We start from the raw sequence: 25,941 nt of genomic DNA, 5'->3' as shown, positions 1-25,941 counted from the left end.
TTGGGTCACTGGTAAAGTTTTGTGTTGCAACTCTGCAAAATGCAAGATATTTACATTTCAAATTTGATTGCAAAATTTGGCAGTATAAAAAGAGTATGTTGCTACTCTCAATATATTTATCTTTCAAATTTAATCAACAAAATCAATTATTAGAAGAAATGTATTGCCACTGCCTGAATTAAAATATTATCTTCCTTGTGGTAGTGTTTTGACATTCAGTAAAGCATAAGATATGTAATTTTTCTTTTTATTTAATTAACAAACTAAATTATGTAAAAGCAATAAATGCAGGTTTATTTTAATTATTATTGATTACTAGCTGGACCTTTGAGGTAACATTAGCTGGATTCATTAAAATAATTGATCTGCATATAAAATGAAGTTGTTTGTTTGTGCATGTCAAATCTACAGTTTTATAACAGTTACTTACAAATCTACAGTTTTATTCCGATCTTTATTAAGTTTTGCTTTATTTACTTTCAAAACAAGAGAAAAATCTCTGCCTACAAGCCCATGAGGTCCATTGTCAGGGCATTTATATTAGAACATTGCACTCACATAACCCATATTAGGGTCAAGTTGTCATTGTTGCGTTTCTTCGATCAGTTTTTACTAAAACCATTAGATGGTGCCATGTTCATTTATTCTTTAATCCTTTGGCTACAAATTAAAAAAGATTACTCTATTTTCTATCCAAGTGAACAAAATATGTCATAAATAAGGTAAATTCGGCATTTGGGATTTTTTTTGATGAATGGTTTCCAAGCCAAAGGCTAGGACACAGATGTCCCAGTCGTAGTTAATGGTGGGATACACATGTTCGACACATAGTGATTGACTTACTATAAGAACACTTATTATTCTGGGAAACTTTATTATATAAAACATATTTTGCTTCGTATGGTACAGGGTTAGCATTCTTTGTATAACCCAACATTGAACATTAAAATTCATATTTGTTCTTTTCTCTATGTTCATTTGTCTACAGCAATCATAGTGGCATCTTGATTTTTGAACTATTGGAAGATAATCCTCAACATTCAGGAGATTCTAAGTACTTTTTAACCAAGCAGTAATTTTTTAACTTTTAGTGGGACATATATGTTCTGTTAGTAGTCAAGGAGTTAAATAGCATTCAACTTTCCAGAGACATTAGAACCTTTAAAGCAGATTTTTAGTGTGTTTTCTATCTGTTTTTCTCAAGTGTTTCAAAAACAATGAAAAAATTGACCAAAGTGGATGGTGATTTTCTGGAAGCTTCTTTCTACTTCAGCTACCTTTTCTGTGTACCACATTTATTCGCATATTTTCCTTCTTAGCTTTTTAACGCAAGGTTCTGATTTTTTTAAAAAATATTTATGTAATTTTCCCTATCCTCAAAATATTCAGAAAGTAAGCTCCCTAAATTTTAAAATGTATTCATCTATGTAAGGATTGTTTTCGTCTCCCTAGTTGATTTGCTGTTTAATTTTGGGTGCGAGGGATCTAAAGATGAAGCAGTTGCAATGAAGAGCATCAAGAAAATGGGGATATCTTATGTTCTTGATGGTTCTGAGGATCATTGCACATGGGAAGGCAGAGTAATGGTAATGAAGATGATGACAATTGTGATAATAGCAATGATTTGCAAGCTGTAGTAGACAATACAAAGAGTAGTTCCAGCAGAATTGAATGTTTCGAGGAATATGGAGTAGCAATGGCAAACGTTAATAGCAATCGAGATTCAAAATACAGAGAAGAAGAAATGAAGATATCTTTTTAGACATTTTAATGTTAATTTAACTATGTATTCTTATTGAAATATAGGTTTAAGTAAATAATGTGATGTTACTGGTAGTTTATACATCAATACTTATTTGTTATGCTCTTACTGTAACTGCTTCCTTCTTTCAGAAATTAAATTATTCACATCATTTTCCACTCTTGATTTTTGTATGGTAAAATTAGTAAAAAAAAAAAAAAAAAAAAAAAAAAAAAATGTGAATAAATACAGTATATGTATTAAAGAAGTCTATTGTTTTAATTTGAAACAAAGAAGTATTTAAATAGGTGCTTTGAAATTTATTCGTAAATTTGTTTCATGCAAGGCAAATTAAAAATTACACTTAATTCTTTTAACAGAAAAAATTTTTTCTTTTCCCATTAAAATAAAAAATTTCCTCAATATTTGTCTATATGTGGATTAGTTTTGCTTGATTATGACAGAGCACTCGAGAGCTATCTGATTATGGGCAGGAACACCTTCATGAAGGACTTTCTAATGGAAACTGCTTCGTGCATACATTATATATGAGGAAAACCTCAAAAATGCCCATACAACCAGCCATTAGCCAGAATTTGAGCCCAGACTGAACTACCAGTGTTAAGTGATTCTCTGTGTGGAAGAATTTTAGAAATTCTAGTTACAGAGCCATTTTGTTTGAATTATATTTTCTATTAAAATGGGGGGGGAGGGCTTATTTTATTTTCAGTCATGTGAAAGATAAGAGACCTAGAACTAGTTATCTGTTCTAAAATATCAAGTCCATGGCCATTCTTGTTAGCAGTCTATAGTATTGTATTGATATGCACAATAGTTTACAATGACTTAAAAATTTACAATTTTTCAGAATTTTTTTGCATTTTTCTGATGGCATTAACTAACATGATACAGAGAACTTCCAATGCAAAAAGCAGAAAATTAAAATTCTTGGGGTTACTCTTCACAGTTTAGAAGAATTTATATTTATCTGTAGAAGTTGCATATTATTGGTGCTTATAAATGTAATTTATGAAATATTTATATTTTATTTATGTAATTAAATCCATAATTGGACACTTACTAACTTTTTATTTTTTCCAAAAATACACTTAATAATTAATTACATGTAATATATTGATTTTAATAATAATTAATTATATGTAGTGTATTGATTTTAGTCTTTTTGTCATAGGTAGTTGATTTTGGTTGTGCCGAAGGTAATTTTATAAAATATTTGATGAAATTACCATTTGTAACTGAAATAGCTTGTGTTGATGTAAATGAACCATGTCTGGAACAAGCAGCTTATCGTTCAAAGCCTAAAGCCTGGGATTTTATATTCAAGAGACATGAAGCCTTAACAGTTAAGTTATTTAAAGGCAGTGTAGCTGAGAAAGACTGTAGATTTCAAGGTTTCAATGCAGTGACATGCATTGAATTGTAAGAGTATATGTAGTTCTTTTTTTCACTTTCACATCCTTTCTGTTTATGTATATACTAAATATACATATTCTCATGAATTATGTATATATATTCTCATGAGTTATGTGCAAATAATTTTAGGTGGCTGTAGCTAGCCTTGCTACTTTGAATGTGCTTTATGAAAAAGAGGAACTTATTTATAAATATATGTAATATGTATGCGGTTGATATACTGAAGGTGCTCTATAAAAATATGATTGATTCAAATATCATATAAAATATATTCAGAAATAAAGTTCCATTCAGCTAAAAAGGAAAAAAAAGTTACGGGTTATATGGAGGTAAAATTGTGCATACGAAGATTGGCTATCCAATTAATTTACGCATGCAAACTTCTGCCAGCTCCTGATGTATCTCAGTTTTGGGTTGGATTTACCAGTCCTTTCCCCAAAACCTCCCATGGACCATAAAAAAAAAGGGGGAAAAAATGATTCAGAAAGTTAGTGCAATCAGGGTTACTTTTTGACAAAATCACCGTGATTTCAATCCATTTCACATCACTAATTGCAGTGTTCATTGAAGAGAGGATCGTAAAGCTCATTCATCAGTAGAAATATGCCTGAATCTTTATAGCAATTTTGTGGGAAAGTAACCATAATTGTACATAACGTTTGGTAGTAAATTCATTTTGTTCTTTACTCTTGTCTCTCTCTCTCTTTTTTTTTTTTTTTTTGGTCCCTCAGAGGTTAAAAAAAACTTTCATTTTTTGGAAGAAAAGAGTCAAGTTATGAAGTGAGAGGGCCACTTTGAAATTATAACCAAGAAAATACCATTTATTCATGACATTTTGGAATACTGTGAAATGTCTGAACCAAATTCTTAGATACTTATTACCATTATGTGTTCTCCGTTTCCTATATTACTTTTCTACTTAATTCCAGGGCCGGATTTACGTATAAGCTACACAAGCTATAGCTTGGGGCCCCCACTTTCTTGGGAGTCCTACAAAAAATTAAAATATAGTATAAATAGTATTAAAATCTATTATAACAGATTTTTAAAGGGCCCTGTATCTCAAATAGCTTGGGGCCTATCAAGTCTAAATCTGGTTCTGCTTAATTCCCACCATCACTGAAGTATTTATCATAATTCACCTCAAATTTTTGTATCCATTTCTTACAGAAATATAATGCATGCTCATTCAGCCAATGCTGCATTTCATTTTTTTTTTGTATCTTTGTTATTGAATTGTTATCCTATAACAGACATCTTCAAATACTTGGTGTTAAGTTTGAGGTGTAAAGAAGAGGATACATCACAGTGTAATGAATTTCAGTAGCAGCCAGTGGCATTGTAATAAAGCATTCTTGTCTTGTTTTGAATGATTCAGTGTAATTTTTTTAAAAGCCTTACTGTAGACTTCTGAATTTATCGTTTTGCATCGAGGCTGAAATTTCTCAAGCAAAATTCTGTGTTTATTCATGGACTGAAATTTTAGTGCTGGTGTTGCAATGTGATATCCATGTTTTATCACCTATGATGATATGACTTAATTTGCTGACTTTCACATACTGCATGATTAAATTGAGAGGTGCATCAAATGATTTTTTTTTCCTTGGCTATTCAGAAAGTTTAGGAAGCTATTGAGAACATAGCTTTTAATAGTTCAAATAATTTTCGAAGTTTAATACAGGGTTAATCCGGACTCGTCGGGACTTCGGCGATTCCGGATTATCGATTTTTCCGGATTATAGATCATCAGTTTAAATCTGGTAAGATGGCATGCAGAAATTATAAAATTAAAAATATGAAAACGTAATTTATGAAATAAATAACAATTATAATCTAAAGGGTATCAAAATTTACATACACACACACACACACACAAAAAAAAAAAAAAAAAAAAAAAAGCTTAATATTTATTTGTTTACTTTATTAAACATTTCTTTCAATGTAAGTTGTTTGCTTCGTTTCATGTGATAATACTTTCTCTTTAATTCTATAAACAGACATAATTTCTTGTTCAGTTACAGAGTTCTGCTGTTCAAGTCCTATAATTGCTGTGTTGAGAATATTGACTAATTTGTCAATCGAAATTTTTTCGTTTTCAATAACTTCTGTGTCACTTTCTTCACTATCGGAAGCAAATTATAATGACGAGGAATTTGATTTAAATCATATCAAAGACGGAATACATCGAGATGAAATACTACATTTAATAAGGAATTATAAGCCAAATAAAATAAAAACATCTGCCCTGAAGATAAAGATAGTGCTGACAGATCAACTTCCAATTTATTGCGCGCCGCGGCGTTGAAAGCATCTGCCCTGAAGATACGGATAGTGCTGACAGATCAACTTCCAATTCATTGCGCGCCGTTCCCCCCCATCCCCTGCCGCAGAGCAGTGTGAAATTGATAAACAGATTTTGGAATGATTAGGTCATTTTTTGCAGCAATTCTGCTTTTGCTTAATAGACTTCGAAACATACTTTCGCTTTGGTAGATCCTTTACATATTAGTAAATATATATCGGAAATTCTATTTGACATAATCGAAAGTTCAAGCTTACTTTTATAAAATTGCTCTAACAGTCTGCAAAAAATAATAAGCCGGATCCAATTCGAAGATTAAGGAGCAACGCAATTTGCAACATTTACTGAATTAGATAATTTTAGCTTAGCTTATACCGTCCATTATACATTAAACGCGCATGCGTAAATGTATTTTGCGCACGTGCACACACCTATTTGCAGCCGTAAAGGTTTTACGCGCATGCGTCAACGCAACGCATGCGCAGAAAGTTTGTAGCTTCGAGGTCCGGATTATAGATCGTTCCGGATTATGGGTGTCCGAATTAACGACTTTTGACTGTATTGAAGCTTTATTGGTATTTCTGAAAACACATTAAAAGTGGTGAAATAGAGCTAGTCTTCACAAATTTTTCTCTTGACAACCATTATTTAATTTTCTTTTGCAAGAGGTGATCTTTCACTGCTCTGTGCAGTGAACATTGTCACAGTCTTAGTGAATTCTCTTATCCATCTTCTCACAATCTTCATAAATGCTGTCATGTTTCTTTTTTCAGTTGAGTCAAATGCAAATGTTTCCCATAAGTTTCGCAAATTTTTTAAATATATTTTTACTTTTAATATAGTAGTTTACCCATTAAAAAAATGAATGACAGATTATGCCAGCTATCTAAAAAAGTGGACCAGTAATTTTTACAAATGCATTTTATTCAGCAAAATAATCTCCTTCAGCATCATGCTCCCAGCAAGTTACAAACTTAATAAATCCTGTGTTTGTAAAAGTTCTTGTCCCTGGAGCAAAAAAATTGTCCTGTGAGCTGTGTGACATCATCTTGTTTTTGGAACTGTTGCTCACAAATAATCTGTTGCCAAAAACAGGGGATAGGCAGATGAAGCAATATCCAGGGAGTAAGGAGGATGAGGTAAAACTTGCCAACCAAGTGTGCTCATCACCTCCTTAGTCACTTTTGCTGTATGAATCCTGGCATGATCACTCATTTCCTAGTGAGTACTTCTGGCTGCTTCTAACGCAGTGCAGCTACTATCCTTTTGCAACTGGAACAAGTGCACCTTGGCAGTGATAGTTTTCCACTTTCTAGCAATTCAAAATGCACCAAACCAGCGCTGGCCCACCAAACACAGAGCAGTACTTTGTGTTGATAAATATTTTGTGTAGGGGCAAATGCCACAGAACTAGGGGATGATCAATGATGTTTATTTTTCAGTTGCTGTTAACACCCATTTCTCATCACATGTTAATCAGAAATGAGAATTTCTTGTGGCATGACAATAATGAAGAGCAAATGGTGAGCCACTGGAGTTTGGTTTCCTTGGTCAAAATGTGCAGAACTCACTTACTGAGTTTCCATGACTTCCCAAGGTTGGAGAGATGCAATTGAATGGTTCCTCTGTCACTGCAAATCATTGTGTAGATTCCTTGCACGTTTGATGTCGATTAAATGTTCTCCTTCATCAAGACTTTGTCGATAGTGGATGGATGCACAGTTGGAGGGCTGTCGTGAAGGCTCTTGTTTGCCAATGCAAATTGACTGAACCTTTTTTGTACTGTGCACTTATTCACTGATGCGTCTCCACATGTGGAGCATATTTTTTGAGCAAATTCAACTACATTTCTCCCCAGTTTGAACTCGTGTAGTAAATACGGCCATAAAGTGCCCTTTGATGCTGCATGTTCACTTCAGGATTCTAGTTCCTACAGAACTGCTTTCTATTATTGACATGCCTTACAACATTGCACTGATGACGGTTGATGGAAATGTCATCTGACGTCATTCTGACTAAGACTGACATCTGACGTCAGGCTAACACCTGCCGAATTCACTTTTTTCTTCATTTGCACAAACTGTTTTGGATACCTGGTATTTGGTGGTGTTTGTTTCCATTGCATGTGAGTACTTTTTAGTATGCCATGTAAAATAATTTGAATTAAAAATAAAAGCAGAACTATGCAGTTGCTGAGAGTTTCAAGTAGTGCATATGCACAATTTATATTTCGCTATTTTTAAAAAGTTGGCAAACTTGATTTTATTTCTGAATATATTTCAAACATTGAGGTAAAGCTAAATAACTATTTTTCTTTTAATCTAAAATTTAAGGAATAAGTAAATTTTTTAATGTTGGCTGTATATACGTAGGTAAGTTGAAAAATAAGTTTCCCCTGTCGACTGTGGTCAGAGTTGTGTATGAAAGTCAAAAAATAGAATGAGACATTAAAGATATGACACACCTTTATTTTTCCACATAGGTACCAAGTACATTGAGACATTTGTCATATCGCTTGATAAGCTTCAAAAAGCCCTCCAGGAAAAAATCAGGGCTTTGCATATGGAAGAAGCGTTGAACGGCTTGTTTCACTTCAGTGATCAAGATACGATTACTGAGTGCCAGAAGTTACGCCCGGTCACGGATCCGGATATGACTACAGAACCACTCCAAAAAGCTCTACAAATGCTTCAGGCCCAGGTTGCAGATATAAAAGGTAAGTGTAATCTTCTTTGTAATTCAGGCATTGGCATTCAGAATGTTCTTACTCTTAAGAGAAAAAATAGTGATGTTTTGGTAAAACGTAAAATTAATAGTATTCATAAGAAAATTGATGATGACGGTTTTAAACTACCAATTAAAACTGCAAAAATTAGAAAAAGTACCTTTGAATGTAGAAAGTAATAATAAATTTAATGTGTTAAATGTTGATAATACTGAAATCGTTAGTAATGATACCCCCAGTCAACAGGCAATGCAGCAGCAGCTGACAAATACACAGTCTCATACTGTCCCACCCATAATGGTTAATCTGGGTAAATTTTAAACACGAGGAATTTCTCAAAAATTTTGGCTTTAATGACTGAATCAAAATTTCTCGGAAAAGTGAATGGTGAGCTGCTTAAAATTCTACCATGAACAGCTGAGGATCACAGAATTCTTAGTGCTCTATTTCAAGAAAAAAAAGATCGGACATTATGTGACTAATGCTAACTACGCTCGACCCATTAAAGTAGTTTTTAGAGGATTGTCAAACACTACAAAAACTGATGACATAGCAAATGAATTAGGATTCGCCATAAGCAAGGTGACTCAACTGACGAGACGGAGAACGCGGGCCCCCATGCCATTATTTCTGGTACAAGTGACGAAGAATGACAAGGCTGATCAAATTTTTCATGTGACTGAATTGTTACTGTTTGCTGTGACGGTGGAGAAGTACGTATCCAAGAATCAAGTGCCACAGTGCTATAATTGCCAAAAGTGGCACCATTCTTCGGAGAACTGCTTCTTCACGCCTAGATGTGTGAAATGCTCGTTAGAACACAAGACTATGGACTGTCCAACTAAGGGACGCATTGAAGAACCAAAATGCAGTAATTGTCAAAAAAATCACGTCGCGTTGTACCGTGGATGCGAAAAGTTCCCTAGAAATAAGGGTAACCAACAGAAAAAAGATAGCACTATAAAAAATGGAATATCATATACAGCTATGACAAGGAATCAAATTCCAAATGTTAAAGATAAAGCTAATATGCAAATCCCCAGTTCGGCTACTGCTGCACCAGACCAGTCAATTAAGAATAATGTACAATTCAATGTTGCTGATATTAGTAATGCACTGAAAAATTTAAATGTTTCTAATGTAAACAATGTTAAGCAAATCTCCTCTGAAAACAATGACTCCAGTTCTCCCCAAGAGAAAAATCAATGTTCAGAATTTGTAAGCTTTGTAAAGAATATAGCAGAATTTAATAATATTATTGGAATTCATAACATAAAGATAATGAATAATGTATTTAAAACTTTCATGCCTAAGCTGTGAGAATTAACGGATCCTGTAGATAAAATGTTCTTATTTTTTTTAAATAGTTAATGAAATCCATAATGTATCTGGGTAACCAAAATATGTCTTTAACTATTATTACATGGAACGCAAATGGATTGCCCCCGAAAGCTTACAAGCTCAAGGAGTTTTTACACGAATTTACCCCTGATATTCTACTCCTACAAGAACACATGCTTGGCCCTCAAAATTATTTTAGAGCCTGCAATTATGTCACCCACAGATGGGACAGATCAACTGTTGGCAGATACGCACCTAGAGGAAATGCAAGAGGTGGATTACTCATTTTGATCAAGCGCTCCATTTCTCATTATGTCACACCACTACCACAGCTTTTAGCAATTGAAGCTCTAGCTATCACACTCACCCCAAACACAACGACCAATCACTATTATCTCCACCTATTTTCCTATACACACACCTACAAATACTGTGAAAACAGATTTGCAAACACTATTTAATATCAACAATCGAGTCATTATAGGTGGAGATTTCAATGCACACTACCGCGAGTGGAATTGCTGGGATATTAATCAACACGGACGCATTATTAGACAATTCGGCCAAGAGGCCAATGTTAACCTAGCTTTTCCTGATAAACTAACACACTGTGGGATTGGTAGACCATCGGTCATTGACTTTTTCATCTTGAAAAATATTAACTCACTGAGTTATATTGAAAGTTTAACTGAAATGTCATCTGATCACAATCCTGTGATAATGGAAGTCAATACCAATACCTACAGTACACCACACAAAAGAGGCCTTATTACAAACTGGGCAGGATATGCCAAAGCTCTAAACAACACCCAGTACCCAACACATTCAATACAAACGAGAGATGAGTTAGACGCCCTTACTGAAGAATTCACAGAAGAGCTGCATGATGCACTCCTTAAAAACAGCAAAACTGCAAAAGCAGACAAGAGATATAAAAACAGTGACATCAGAGAACTGATCAGAAGACAGAATCACGCACGTAAACAATGGCAAAAATTCAGATGTCCCTCTGATAAAGTTTTATTAAACCAGCTAAATCAGCAAGTCAAGACTCTAATAAAAAAACATGCACAACATGACTGGGCCAGACATTTAGAATCGCTTTCAGCGGATGATAATTCGATCTGGAATGCGCTTTTTAAATATAAGAGACGCAACACCAATATTCTGCCCATTAACGGCCCCAACGGGATCGCTTACACTGATTTTGAGAAAACTGAGTCTATTGCAGAAAACTATGCTTCTCAATTTCATACACACAACATTTCTCACCCACAAACAGAACACTTAGTCTCCTCCCTCAATACACAATTCCAAGCAAGAACACACACAAACAACACACCCTTAATCATGCTTTCCGAAGTTAGTAGTTATATCGAGAAGAGAAAAAATCATAAAAGTCCAGGTCTGGACAAAATTAGCAACAAAATGATTAAAGAAATGGGACCCAAGATGCTCTGTAAATTTACAAAAATCATCAACATCATGCTTAAAATTCAGCACTTCCCGACCAATTGGAAGACAGCAATTATAGCACCGATTTTGAAGCCGGGTAAAGATCCAACCTATGCAGCCTCCTACAGACCTATAAGTCTATTATCAACCCTAAGCAAGATAGCGGAAGCTGTTATTCTGGCAAGAATCCAAGATTTTCTGCAGGAAAATAACATCTTGATTCGGGAGCAATATGGATTCAGACGAAAACATTCCACCACGCATCAACTTTACAGAGTGACGGAGCTGATTGTGGACGGATTCAAGAAGAAATTAATCACTGGAGCTCTCTTCCTCGATATATCGAAAGCTTTTGATTGTGTATGGTTACAGGGCCTCACTTACAAATTAATCACCCTGGGTTTCCCAGACTACATAAACATCATTAATTCCTATCTTTACGATAGATACTTTGTCGTTCGTTATAACAATACCCACTCTACATGTAAAGCAACCCTGGCGGGTTTGCCACAGGCAAGCTTGCTCTCCCCCACATTATTTTCAATTTATACGAACAACATCCCACACAACCCCCTCACGACACTTGCACTTTACGCAGACGATACAGCGATCCTACATCAAAACGCGTCTATGGCCGCAGTTGTACAAACATTACAGGAACACATCTACACACTAGAGTCCTGGATGACAAAATGGAAAATCAAGATCAATGTGCAAAAATTAGAAGCAGTCTACTTCACCTACAAAACCAACCTGGACCTGGATATCACCCTCCAAATGTATGGTATCAGCATTCCCTGGGCCAAGCAAGTTAAATACTGTGGTGTCATTTTAGACCAAAGACTCACATGGGCCCCACACTTTACATATACTTTAAACAAGTTTCGGGGTGTAAAAGCATTACTCAACCCCCTAATTGCCCAAAACTCGGGATTGTCTATTGAAAATAAAGTTCTTGTATTTCAATCCATTTTGCGTCCCATCATCACCTATGCCTGTCCTGTCTGGGGTTTCTTATGTGACACAACAATGAAAAGAATCCAACAAGTTCAAAATACACTCATGTCCAAAATTATGTTTACATGCATAAATTCACGGATTTCTCAGAGACTATGACTTATAATTTAATGAATTTTCGTGGAATCATACATAACATGATGACACATAAATGCAAAAGAAAAAAATTGAAGATCACCTCATATGATATGAAATTGTAGCATGAAACAATAAAAATGGTAATAAAGTGTGACAAAGAGAGTTAAGAAAGAAAGGAATGATTCAGAAAAAGAATTAAGTCTTACGAATTTAATATGGAATATGATCTCCCCTGACTTGTACATACATGTCACAACGTGTTTTAACGCTGGAAATAACGTTGTTAACCACAGTTTGGGGAATTAATCTCCACTCTTCCAGCAATGCCGTCTTCAGAGCATTTACATCTCTAGAAGGAGGATGTATACGTGCAATTGCTCTTCCAAGGTAGTCCCATAAGTTCTCTATCGGGTTATCAGGAGGGTTTGGTGGCCAAGGTATTCGCTTAATGTCTTCACTTTCAAGGAATTCATCAACGAGGTTTGCTCGATGTGGACGGGCATTATCATCCATAAATAAAAAGTCAGGTCCATATGCACCCCTGAAAAGTCTTACATAAGGATCTAAGACCTCATCTCGATATATCTGGCCTGTCACAGATCCGCTGCTGAACACGTGTAGGGCCGTACGTCCATCGATCATTATTCCACCCCATACCATCACACCTCCACTACCGAAACGGTCACGTTCCACAATGTTCGAGGGATCATTTCATGTTCCTGACTCCCTCCAGATGTAAACACGTTTAGAATCACCAGTTAAACTAAACCGCGACTCATCAATAAAGAGAACATGGGACCACTGATGTTCAGTCCAGTTTTGATGTTCTTTACACCAATTTAAGCGATCCCTCTTTTTCTGTGAAGACAGTAAAACACATACCCTTGGCTTTCTGGCATAAAGGCATTTTTCATTAAGCCTTCTGTATATTGTTTGCCGTGATGCAACAGTTCCAGTGGCGGCTGCAAGCTCTGAACTTAACTGGCGAGCAGTATCCTTTCTGTTACGACGGGCAGTTAATGCCAGATACCAATCTTCAGAAGCAGTTGTCATTCGTTTCCGACCTTGTCCAGGCCTCCTTACAACACTTCCATCATTTTGAAACTGCTTCCATAGCTTAGAGACTGTCTGTCTTGAAATATTCAGACATGTGGCTGTTTCCATGATTGACTGCCCTCTTCTAAACGGCCGATAATTCGCCACTTTACAGATTCTTCCAAATGATACTTCGACGCCATAACAAACCGTTTTGAGTCCCTACACGCTGAAATCAAACGCTATGTTGCAGAAATTCACTCAAATATTCAGTTTGCGCAAAGCGCTCGATTCACCCTTGGATGACGTAACGCCTAGATTTGCATATCACAAACCGTTTGATTACTTTTGATTGGATAATGCTAATTAGGCTTGGTTTTCACACATTCCCTGCAAATACGGATCACATTGATTCGATATTTCATTGAATATCATCATTTTTGGGTATGTAAAGATAATTTTGGACATGAGTGTATAACTTTGAGGCAGATGGCAAATTGTCACTGGTACATCAGGAACGATGCAATTCATCGGGAACTAAATATTGACAAAATCAACGTCTGCTTTGCTAAAATTGCGAGAAAATTCTTCAGGAACATCCAAAAAGTAAACAACAGCTCCATCCCGCAGCTCGACTATAACTATCAGGATAGAGGCAACAGAAAAAGACCGAAAGCAGTTCTAATTCATCTCAACACATAAACTATGATTATTTTTCTTTTTCCCTTGATAATTTATTTTCAAATCTAATTTGAACACTGAAATATGACCTATCTGTAAATAATTATACTCTGTTTTTATTACACGACATAAGTGTCGCCATCTAGGAAGTAATTCTAGTACTACGACCATACTCAGGAAAATACAAATTGCCATCTGTTTGGACATAAGGTTTTTAACTAACTTATGCTGTAACATAACCAACATAATATATATATATATCATCCTAATCCCATAAGAAATAACTATTATTACATTCCATTATCCTTTTGCTTTACTTAAAAATAATTCACATCACCTAATAATAATGTACATTTTGGGTCTACTTTAAACTCCTCCCCCCCGGCCAATGCCTGTCTTGCAAGTAGATACACTTCCTTTTTCAGATCCACTATTGGACACGACGGCCAGTAGCTACACCTATTGCACCAAAGTACGTCAGACCACCGAAGTCAAGCAGCATCAGACGCGGTCAGTACTTGAGAGGTTGACCTCCAGTGAAAACACCTTCAATTCGGATGAGATCTTGCCACTAAGACGCTAGCATGCAGCATTTTGCATCTACACCACCGAACATTCGAACTAGCTCAACAGACGTATCTGAAGACTCATAACTTGCAGCCTCACGAGATTTATTCATCTCAACCATGAACGATTTAACGTTAGGGTAGGAAAAGATATGCCATTTTCGCACGAATTCGACACAGGATGGGTTTTCATTACCCGGGTGCCTGCATACAAGTGTTTCTAACACCTGAGTCTTTAGTATTGCTTCCGAAGCGCCTTCCCCCGAGATTTTTCTTCAAAGCCGGAAACAGATGGAAGTCGCTTGGTGCGAGATCAGGACTGTATGGCGGATGGTATAGGCACTCCCAACCAAGAGTTGCAATATGGTTTTGCATTGCCGTCGCCGAATGTGGTCTGGCATTGTCATCCAACAGCAGAATGCCAGATGTGAGAAGGCCAGGCCGCTTTTTCCGAATCGTCTCTTTCAATTTCGACAGGGTGTCACAGTAGCGAGTAGCATTGATGGTTCCAACCTCCCAAAAGTCCAGCAACAAAACTCCTTAGGTGTCCCAGAAAACTGTGAGGAGCACTTTACCTGTAGAGGGAGTTGTCTTGAACTTCTTTCGGACAGGTGATGACAGATGTTTCCACTCCATAGATGCGGCCTTCGATTCTGGCGTGAAATGGTGGACCCACGTTTCATCCCCCATCACAATCCGAAACAGAAAGTCATTGCCATCTTCATGGTAACGCACAAGATGTTCCAGGCTGACCCCCATGCGTTGTTCCTTGTGTGTCGAGGTCAATTGTCGGGGCACCCATCGTGCTGACACTTTTCTGTATCGAAGAATGTCGTGGATGATGTTTTGAGCTCGCTCATGTGAGATTCCAAGTTCTTCCGCTACTTCATCGATGGTGATACACCGGTTCGCTCTAATTATGTCATCCACCTTCCTGACATTTGCATCTGTAGTGGCCGTGCGCGTCTGTCCAGCTCTCGGTATGTCCTCCACTTGCTGACGTCCATCACTGAATGTGCGACACCATCTCCGCACCATTTGCTTCGACATCACACCTGGCCCATAGACTTCCACGAGGCGGTTATGAATTTCTGTTCCTGATATTTGACGTGCCCATTCATAGCGGATATCTGTTTTCCCCGGTTTGAAGAAAAATCTCGGGGGAAGGCGCTTTGGAAGCAATACTGAAGTGAAACAAGCCATTCAACGCTTCTTCCATATGCAAAGCCCTGATTTTTTCCTGGAGGGCTTTTTGAAGCTTATCAAGCGATATGACAAATGTCTCAATGTACTTGGTACCTATGTGGAAAAATAAAGGTATGTCATATCTTTAATGTCTCATTCTATTTTTTGACTTTCATACACAACTCTGACCACAGTCGACAGGGGAAACTTATTTTTCAACTTACCCTCGTATCAGAAAAGTATTGGTTTTTCAGAAGAGCACTGTAAGGAAGAATCATCTTAGGTACTTATCATCATGGTATTTGCTTAAATCTTGTGTATATAAAGATTGAACTGGCAGGTGTAAAAGATGTTCTTGTAAGAAGTTGATTTGATAGATAAATGCAAAATCTGAATCTGAAATTTGTATGTTGTATGAAATTTGTATGTCATTTAATTTGGATATGGCAGATTCTGCTTTTTAGACCCCAAAGTTATTTTTCAGTAGACTGTAGGGAATGCTATTGAGTTATAAAACATAAAAATCATATACAGTCAAAAGTTGTTAATTCAGACACCCATAATCCGGACCTCAAAGCTGCAAACTTTCTGCGCATGCGTCGCGTTCACGCATGCGCACAGGCATTTACGAGTGCGCGTAAGACCTTTACGGGTGTGAATATGTTTTTGCACATGCGCGTTTAATGTGTAACGGACAGTATAATCTAAGCAAAAATTATTTAATTCAGTTAATGTTGCAGATTGCGTTGTTCCTTAATCTTCAAATTGGATCCGGCTTATTATTTTTTGCGGACTGTTAGAGCAATTTCATAAAAGTAAGCTTGAACTTTCGATTATGTCAAATAGAATTTCTGATATATATTTACTAATATGTAATTTGTATCTACAAAGCGAAAGTATGTTTTGAAATCTGAAATCTGTTTATCAATTTCACGCCTCGGATTGGAAATTGATCTGTCAGCACTATCCTTATCTTCAGGGCAGATGTTTTTATTTTATTTGGCTTATAATTCCTTACTAAGTGTAGTATTTCATCTCAGTGTACTCCGTCTTTGATATGATTTAAATCAAGTTCCTCGTCATTATAATTCGTCTCCGATAGTGAAGAAAGTGACTCAAAGGTTATTGAAAATGAAAAAATTTCGATTGACAAATTAGTCGGTATTCTCGACACAGCAATTATAGGACTTAAACAGCGGAATTTTGTAACTAAACAAGAAATTATGTCTGTTTAATAGAATTAAAGAGAAAGTATTATCACATGAAACGGAGCAAATTAAACAACTTACATTGAAAGAAATGTTTAATAAAGTAAACAAATAAATATTTAGCTTTTTCTTTTTGTAAATTTTGATACCCTTTAGATCATAATTGCTCTTTATTTCATAAATTACGGTTTCGTATTTTTAATTTTGTAATTTCTGCATGCCATCTTACCAGATTTAAACTGATGATCTATAATTTGGAATTGCTGAAGTCCTGACGAGTCCGGATTAACGACTTTTGACTGTATCCATTAAGCAGTCATTCAACACTTACATTATGGAAGTGAAGGGAATTTAATTAACTTGTGCAATTTACTCTCAGCGTTATATTAAATTACCATTTAATTCTCTGTCATTTACTCTGAATTTATAAAAAGAAAATACTTTATCTACTTTGATAATATACTGGGTGGCCTAAAGAGAACTGAGCTGGAAAATTTGTAAAATTTTGACACTAAATTTACCCTTTTTGATAAAGAGAAGAACTGCCTTTCTACAGAGTCCATTTTTTCATTAATGTTTCCATTGCATTTTTGCTGGAAGTTTTACCAAGACACTTTCATTCTTTAAATCTTGAGCAAAAAGTTCAGTACATATTTTTCACAAATTGTTCTTTACGTAACACTTAGGAAAGAAAATGCGTTGTTATGTTGTTAGCACCATTTTGTATTGCATTCAACTGTTTACTAAATAACATCTGTTCCAATTTCTAATGATCTCTTTGCTGTTTAGAGTATGTTTTAATAACACTCTGAAAATACTTTTCCAAGCCAGTTTTATTTTGGCCACCCAGTATGTATTGTTCGAAAAAAGGAGAATAAATGATATCTGCATTTTATTTCCTGGTTTCCTTTTCATATTTGATAGATTTCTGTTTATTATTAAGTAGGTATATCTATATAGCATGTTTATTATTAGGTAAGCCATATTTTGCATTATTTTCAAGAATTATGTAATTCTAAGTAATGTTTCTTTTTGTATTAGCTACATCTGATTTTATGATTAAATAGCAACAGCACAAAATTCTTAAGATTGTTGCCTTCAGTTTCTTTAATTTTAACTTTAAAATATGCTGAGTTCTGTAGAGGTAATATTAATAATATCAGTAATCATTTGTGTAAAAGAATTTATCTTGAAAAAAAGATCAAATTCAGATTTTTTGGGTTTATACCAATTAAAAACTATCAACTTTTTCCCCTTACTTTTTTTTTAATCATATTTAATTTTTTTTTATAAAATGTTCATTTGAAAACACTATATTTCTCTAAGGCTTTTTTTTAATAATTGAATATCTACTGCTAAAAAGAATTTAGGTTGAAACCAAAGTTAGAATCTGCCAATTTAGAATAACTTGTGCCAGAATTCCTATCGCAGGAAAAATTTTATTAGCTGTTATAGGTAAAAATAATTTTTTTGTAAGACTTTTTAAAACAATTTTGACAAATAAAAATTTTTAGTAATTATTTTATCTAAGATATTGAACTTCTTTGATTATTATCTAAATGTCAATGGCTATATTAAGAATGGTAATTAATAAAGTTATTCTGATTTTTTATAATTCCTGTTCTCAGACAGTATGTAATGTATTCACTTGAATGCAATATATATGAATTTCAGTTTTTGAATACAGTTGCATAAAATATTTGTTTTTTTACCCATAGAATTGAACATTTAGAAGCTGATGATTTGTTACCTCTAGTATCTAATATATTTGGATATATTCAACCTAAAATTGCAATTTTTACCACTCCTAATTGTGAATTCAATGTCTTGTTCCCATCACTGACTGGCTTTCGCCACTGGGATCACAAATTTGAATGGTCTAGAACAGAATTCAAGCAATGGTAATTAAAATATTTTAAAAAATAGACACACACACTTGCATATATATGTACATTAAATGTTCCTTATTTATATCTGTTTTCTGTAATACTGGTATAAGATGGTCTCTACAAAGTTATGTGTATTGCATTGTATATTTAATAAATATGGTTATCTATACAATATAATTAAGATAACTAATTGTTAGAGATGCATAACTTTAATATTTATAAAATAGATGCAAATAAATAAGAAATCTACCAATATTAGCTATTAAATTTTTTAAGTTTATTGTAGACTGATTAATAAAAAATGTGTATTTCATGCACATTTGTACTGTGTTTAATTAGCAATTAAGTTTAAAATCTTGTTTCTATAATTTTGACTTTTTTCAGTTTTTAATATTTATGGATTTTAAGCTTAATGTAGAATGCTGACTAAAAAATATGCATTATATGCACATTTTAAAAATTGTAAAAATGTCATTTGCATTTGACTACTGATAAGTTGTGTTGTGGGTTGGTGTGTATGTAATTTTATTTGAAATACAGTCGAACCTCAAAACTGGCATCCTTCCATCTAGTACATGCCAAATTTGTAATTCGTGCATCATGAATGCAGAGCATCTTATATGCCTAGAACTAGATAAAGAGTCTTAGAAACGTGGTGAGACAAGCAAACTATACTGTAATGCTAAAACTTTCATGAACTCCCTGTAAAGACTACATCTCTTATGTTCCTTTCCTTGTTTTTTAAATTTTTACTTTTATTCCCATGTTCATTTGTTCCAATTCTTACTTTAAATGTTTTCTTTTTACAGTCAAAAGTCGTTACTTCGGACACCCATAATTCGGAATGATCTATAATCCGGACATCAAAACTAAAAACTTTGCGCATGCGCCACGTTGACACATGCGCAGAGGCGTTCGCGCGTGCGCGTAAGACCTTTTACGACTGCGCATATGAGTGTGCGCAAGTGCAGAATACGTTTTCGCGTGCACATTTTATGTATAATGGACGTATAAGCTAAAATTATCTAATATCTATTTCAGTCAATGTTGATGATTGTGTTGTTCCTTAATTTTCGAATTGCATCCGGCTTATTATTTTTTGCAGACTGTAAGAGCAATTTTATAAAAGTAAGCTTAAACTTTCGATTATATCAAATAGAATTTCCGATATATATTTGTTAATATGTAAAGGATCTAAAGCGAAAGTATGTTTTGAAATCCGAAATCTGTTTATCAATTTCACGCTGCTCGGCGGCGGGCGCCTAATGAATTGGAAGTTGATTTGTCAGCACTATCCTTATCTTCAGCGCAGATGTTTTTATTTTATTTGGCTTATAATTCCTTACCAAATGTAGTACTTCATCTCGATATGCTCCGTCTTTGATATGATTTAAAACAAGTTCTTCGTCATTGTAATTCGCTTCCGATAGCGAAGAAAAGTGACAGAGGTTATTGAAAACAAAAAAATTTCGATTGACAAATTAGTCGGTGTTCTTGACACAGCAATTATAGGACTTGAACGGCGGAACTTTGTAACTGAACAAGAAATTATGTCTGTTTAATAGAATTAAAGAGAAAGTATTATCACATGAAACGAAGCAAAACTTATAAACAACTTACATTGAAAGAAATGTTTAATACAGTAAACAAATAAATATTAAGCTTTTTCTTTTTGCAAATTTTGATACCCTTTAGATCATAATTGTTCTCTATTTCATAAATTACGGTTTCATATTTTTTATTTTAGAATTTCTGCATGCCATCTTACGAGATTTAAACTGATGATCTATAATCCGGAAAAATCGATAATCCGGAATCGCCGAAGTCCCGACGAGTCCGGATTAACGACTTTTGACTGTATTTTATATCATTGCTTGTGTGATACTTCAGTTGTTTTAAATGTATGAATTGATTATTCCAATAAATTCATATGTAACAACAACAATAACTGAACCTCATTGTAACGAACACATCTTATAAATGAACCTGCGGATATAATGAAAGAACCTTTTGTTCCCTGCCAATTTCCTATACACTTCGTGTTATTATATATTGCTATAGCGAGCTTCCAAAGGTACGACAAACGGATTTAATGAATTATGTGGATATCTTCAATTGAAACTTTTGTATTTTTAATATTTTGTCCAGAATTTCTGCAAGTTTTAACGAAAAAAAATTACAAACCCCTAAAGTCATCTATGGTTAAGATGCTAGAATGCGCATTCCATTCATGAAGGAAGACATCTTTACATTACTTTTCTTTTATGTTCAACCCCACTTTTCTCTGTCTTCTAAACAAAGGCTATAAAAAAAAAAAAAAAAAAAAAAAAAAAAGATATGACAACCAGTCTAGGAGAATGAGAACACAATAACCAAATCTTAAGATGCCATATGGTCTTCTATGTTAATGGTGAATGTGACCATTAAACGAAAGAACATAAGCAAGATTTTTGATTCTACAATAATACAAAATACAAAATCCAGATGTTCATTATCCGGACCTCAAAACCCCCAACAACATTCTTCTCGTAGGCTTTACGCATGTGCATTTGATTCCCCCCTCCACACATAATAAAACATCTGGAGAGTCCCGATTCTTAATTTCACTTCGACACTAAATAAAATACCTTGTTATTGAAGGAACAACGATTTTAGCATAAATTTGTACGATCAGTAATTTGGCTCCGTTGCTGCGTATCTGCTTGTCACACATCTCAAACCGAAACATTTCACATAGATACATTGTTGATCTGATGCCAACCTGGTGAATCATTATTTATTATACTTTCCTTTCATCACCGCATGTTTATCAAAACATGACAACTTGAGTAATGGCTTGTGTAGCGATGCCTAAAATTTTTTTTTTATGTTAGTAATTGAATAATAAAGGAGTATGGTAACCTTTTATACTGACATTACGCTTGGCGATGATTACAGATTTAAGTTAAATGTGTGAAAAAATGTTGACGAGGAAAAATTTACCAAAAATTTCTTTCCATATACTAAAAATAGATTTTGTTGATGGTACTCATATGGCCCAAAGATTACATTTAGGGCTATTTGAATTAAAAATAACTGATTTGTAATTCACATAAACCCAGAACCAGCGCCAGAACTAGTAAGGCCGCACTCAATCGCAGAATTTATGACCCACAGAGACTGCATCAAGCAGTAAGATATCTAGCGCCAATTCTTAATAAGGCTTAAGTATATGTGGGAATTTTTTTATTCAGGACTCAGATAAGCCTTAAGCATATGCAAGAAATAGACTTACATATAATAAATAACTTAACTAATACAATTCAGGCTTAATTGTCTCAGTGCGCAATAGAAGCAAGATAAAATTTAACAGAACAACTTGTTAGTCACCAAGCTCATGATGCATATCCAAATATGTATAGTGAAAGATAGCTAAATTTGATGATATCCGCTAATTTTAAAGGTTTTCGGATATCGCAAAGCAACGGTGAAATTTTCCAATTTAAGGATTTTATTAAGAAATCTGGAGAAGCAGTAATAAATGAAGATGATATAAAAAAAGTTTTTCATTGTGATGACAATGCTTCTCAATCATCAATCAAATAACGAATGGCAAAATCTGTAGTATGGTTCTAGATCCAGAAAATACTGCTACCGATAGTGAAGAAAGTGACAGAGAAGTTACTGAAAACGAGAAAATTTCGATTGACAAGTTAGTCGGAATTCTCGAAACAGAAGTAACAGGACTTCAATAATGTAACTGAACAAGAGATTATGTCTGACTACAGAAATAAAGAGAAAGTATTAGCCCAAGAAACGAAGCAATTTAAACAGCTTACATCGAAAGAAATGTTTAATAAGGTAAACAAATAAATATTAAGCTTTTTTTTGTAAATTTGGTACCATTTAGATCATAAATACTTCATTATTTCATAAATAACGATTTCATATTTTTAATTTTATAATTTCTACATGCCGTCTTACTAGATTTAAACTGATGATCTAATATCTGGAAAAATCCAAAATCCAGTCCCGACGAGTCCGGATTTTGGACTTTGTACTGTATTCAAATTCTTTGACTTAGTTATCTGGCAGAGCTTATACTATGATAGGAATTTACTGATACCATCTTGGAAATTTTCACTGTTCAGGGAAAAAGGAAGTAGTGAATCTTATGAGTTTGGGTTATTAGTTGAATCGTCTTTCAGAAAATAAAAATCTTTTATCCTTATCTCTTTTATTTGGCTTGTTTGAGTATAAGTGCTTTTCTAGTTCTGTCCTTTGAATGGGAGTTTTGCATTCTTTAGATATTTTGAAAGACATGTTATTCTTTATAAAAGTTATTGAATCTTTCCTTTGCAACCATACATGTCTTTAATAGAAGTAAATTCATGAGTATTTTTTGTTGTTCTTTTTTATAGAGATACAAAAACACTGCTGTTATATTTTTATGAGATATTCTACTTTTCTTATCTGATACAGTGAAACAAACTTCTGGTCCCTTGAAGTTCTTTATAGCAGGGTTGAGCTGTATATGGAGGTTAGGAGTAGGGATGCACCTGGATATGAGATTGGCCAGTTATTGAATATTTGGCTATTTACATGGCTTCTTCCAGTTATTTAAGTTTGCTTTATTAAAAAAAATGTATTTTGTATAGGTGTGAAGATATAACAGATAAATACCCAGATTATACAGTAGACATTCAAGGCATTGGTGAACCACCTTCTGAGTCAAGAAATTTAGGCTGCTGTTCACAGTTGGCTATTTTTAAAATGAAGTGTCCTTTGAATGAGAAAATTATTCCTACAAATGATAATGCAGAAGAGAAATATATATTGGTAAGTATGTTTAATGATGTTTCATATATAATGAGTCATCTGAAACATTCTGGATTTTTTCAAATTGAAGCACATTTTCTTCTAATTACTTTGTTACTGCTGATTAGGCATGTCCTTGATCAAAGTGGGTTTTTAACAATTTTTGTTTCAGTGCGTTTCTAAGAATGGAGAACCAAAAAGTTCATTTTCTTTATATTATGCTTTTGTATTTGAAAAAAGAAGAAAAAATACTAGTGAGATTTCTCTTCAAATTTGTGCTATGTACTTCTGGTGACAAGGTTTGACGCTGGTATGGAAATTTCAGCTTCGAAGATGATGCCTGCTCTTGGTAACCAGCCTGTGTAAACAAGTACATGTTAAAAGAATCTATCTTTGAAATTCCAAATTATGCAGTTTAGGAACTGTCAGGCAGAATCACTATTTCAAAAAGTACAGAATATGATTGTATGAAGATGACTGGGTGTATAAATTGCTACAAAGTATGGGCACTCCATATCTTAATGAGCAGAATATGTTTTCTCGTGTTTCAGCATGATCTTTGCTGAAGGGGGGATAAATAAAAATAAAAAAGTAACCCCCCCTTTTTTTTTTTTTGAAATAGCTCATTTTTGGAGAAGAGAAGTAGATACTATACAATAATGTTGCAAGAAAAAGATCTTGGCATAAGCCGAAAGAATCTCTTTTAGTAACATCAAGAGCGGGCTACATCCCCCCCCCCAAAAAAATAATTCTTTGTGTATGGTGAGATTACAAAGGAATTGTATACTTTGAATTGTTGTCATCAAATCAGACAAGAAACTTAGAAAAGTACTATTCCCAAATGGCAGTTTTAAAAGAAAAAATCGAAGTAAAATGCCCAGAACTGACCAATCTTTGAGATGTCTTTCATCGTGTCAATGCTTGGCCACTTATTTCAATGAATGGTGGACAAAGACTTCTTGAGTATGGCTGAGATATTTTCTGTTACCATCCATATTTATTAGACCTTGCTTTCTTGGATTTTCATCTCTCCTGGTCACTTCAAAATTCTCTGAATGGCTCTAAGGGTTCACTTCTTTGGAGACTCAAACAGCATATTGATAGCTTTTTTATGCATAAACTTAGTGACTTTTTCTAAAAAAAGAATTTTCTAGCTACCAGAGAGGTGCAAAAAGTCATAGGATAAAATGATGCATTAAAAGTTTCTTATGTTTTTGTACTGCTTAATTTGTATTTATCATCACAATGCTGCAGAACTCTTCCAATGGTCAAATATTAAAATTTATATTTGATCAACAGCATAAATAGTCACTACTGGAGTGATTACTCTATTGTGGTATTATAGAATCAAATGTAGAGTCATAATACCATTAGCAATGAATATTCATGTTCCAAAATGTACTTTTATTTGTATGTTTCTGCATTTCCTATAAATCATATTACCTTGAGAAAACAACAAGTATTGATTTGCATTTCATTTTGTAGTTAAGTTTGATGGAATTTTTAATAATTTAAAATAATAGATAGATAGCTTAAATAGAGATGCATAAATATCAAAAGCATGAAAGGTGAATCATATTTTTTTTTTTTCTTTTTGTGAAGATTATACCATACAAATATTTGATAGTTTTCTTTCTTATATATCAGATTTGAATATAAAGATAGGGGTAATCATTTTGTTCATTTAATGAGAAATTCCACTTTCCATATAATATATGTTGTTTTTTATTACAAATATTATTAAGAAATTTAAATTTTATCTGCTGTTGAAAGCCAAGTAAAAATAAATTTGAAAAAATATGGAATGGAATTTAAAAAGTGATATTTTGACATATATTCTATTGTTTAATTTTATCCTCATCAGATATTTGCATATTCTGTTTACACATAGTGAGTTCAACCTTAGGATACACTTAATAAAAGAGGATTTTCTTAAAAAATGTAACAATACTCAGTGATATTAAACAAAAGAATTGTGTAAAGTTAGAAGTAAGGAAAAGGTGCTATTCATTATGATTTTAGATAAAGTAAGAATGAATCACTATGCTTTATAAATCCTCACAATGCTTTATCAGCATCAAATGTTAGTTTTAATATAGTTTTAACTATGCAGAAATGATAAATTTGAACAGATTCTAAAAAATTATACAATTTTTTTCTTTATTAATATTTCTGAAGGTATGCAATAATAATTTAAATTTCTTGAACATTTTACAACAAAACTTTAATTAAATATTTCTTTAGTAGTTGAATATTAAATTTTAGAAATTTTTTTCTTACAGATAGATGAAAACAAATTTCCTGGAAGAGTAAATGAAAATTTAAGGAAAGAATAGTTATACATAAACTGAATTGTATATGTAAAAATGTACGTGCATTTTTAAATAAAAAAACTGTTTGTATAATTTTGTACATAATAAAAACTTGTTTTAAGAAATATGAAAAATGAATTTCTTTTTAAATATTTAATTTTTGAAAAGAAAATCA

The 25,941-nt window shown here is 33.8% G+C and overlaps 1 protein-coding gene across 2 annotated transcripts in view; it reads left to right on the top strand.

The window, feature by feature from the left end:
* Nucleotides 1–25,900, top strand: part of Hen1 (Hen1 methyltransferase) — a 37,662-nt gene extending 11,762 nt beyond the window's left edge. For both annotated transcript variants that reach the window (XM_085818230.1, XM_035369316.2), the window contains 4 exons: nt 2,934–3,181; nt 18,487–18,669; nt 23,295–23,475; nt 25,737–25,900. In XM_085818230.1, coding sequence (XP_085674356.1) covers nt 2,934–3,181; nt 18,487–18,669; nt 23,295–23,475; nt 25,737–25,790 — 666 coding nt within the window. In that variant the 3' untranslated portion in view covers nt 25,791–25,900. The remainder of the gene's footprint in view (nt 1–2,933; nt 3,182–18,486; nt 18,670–23,294; nt 23,476–25,736) is intronic.
* The last annotated feature ends 41 nt before the right edge of the window (nt 25,901–25,941 follow it).

This window comes from Stegodyphus dumicola, chromosome 1, assembly GCF_044657685.1.
Source record: "Stegodyphus dumicola isolate Sdum_Otavi_A_Nest chromosome 1, ASM4465768v1".
Taxonomy (NCBI): domain Eukaryota; kingdom Metazoa; phylum Arthropoda; class Arachnida; order Araneae; family Eresidae; genus Stegodyphus; species Stegodyphus dumicola.
Note: the sequence above shows the minus strand (reverse complement) of the source record. Positions and strands in the feature narration are given on the sequence as shown.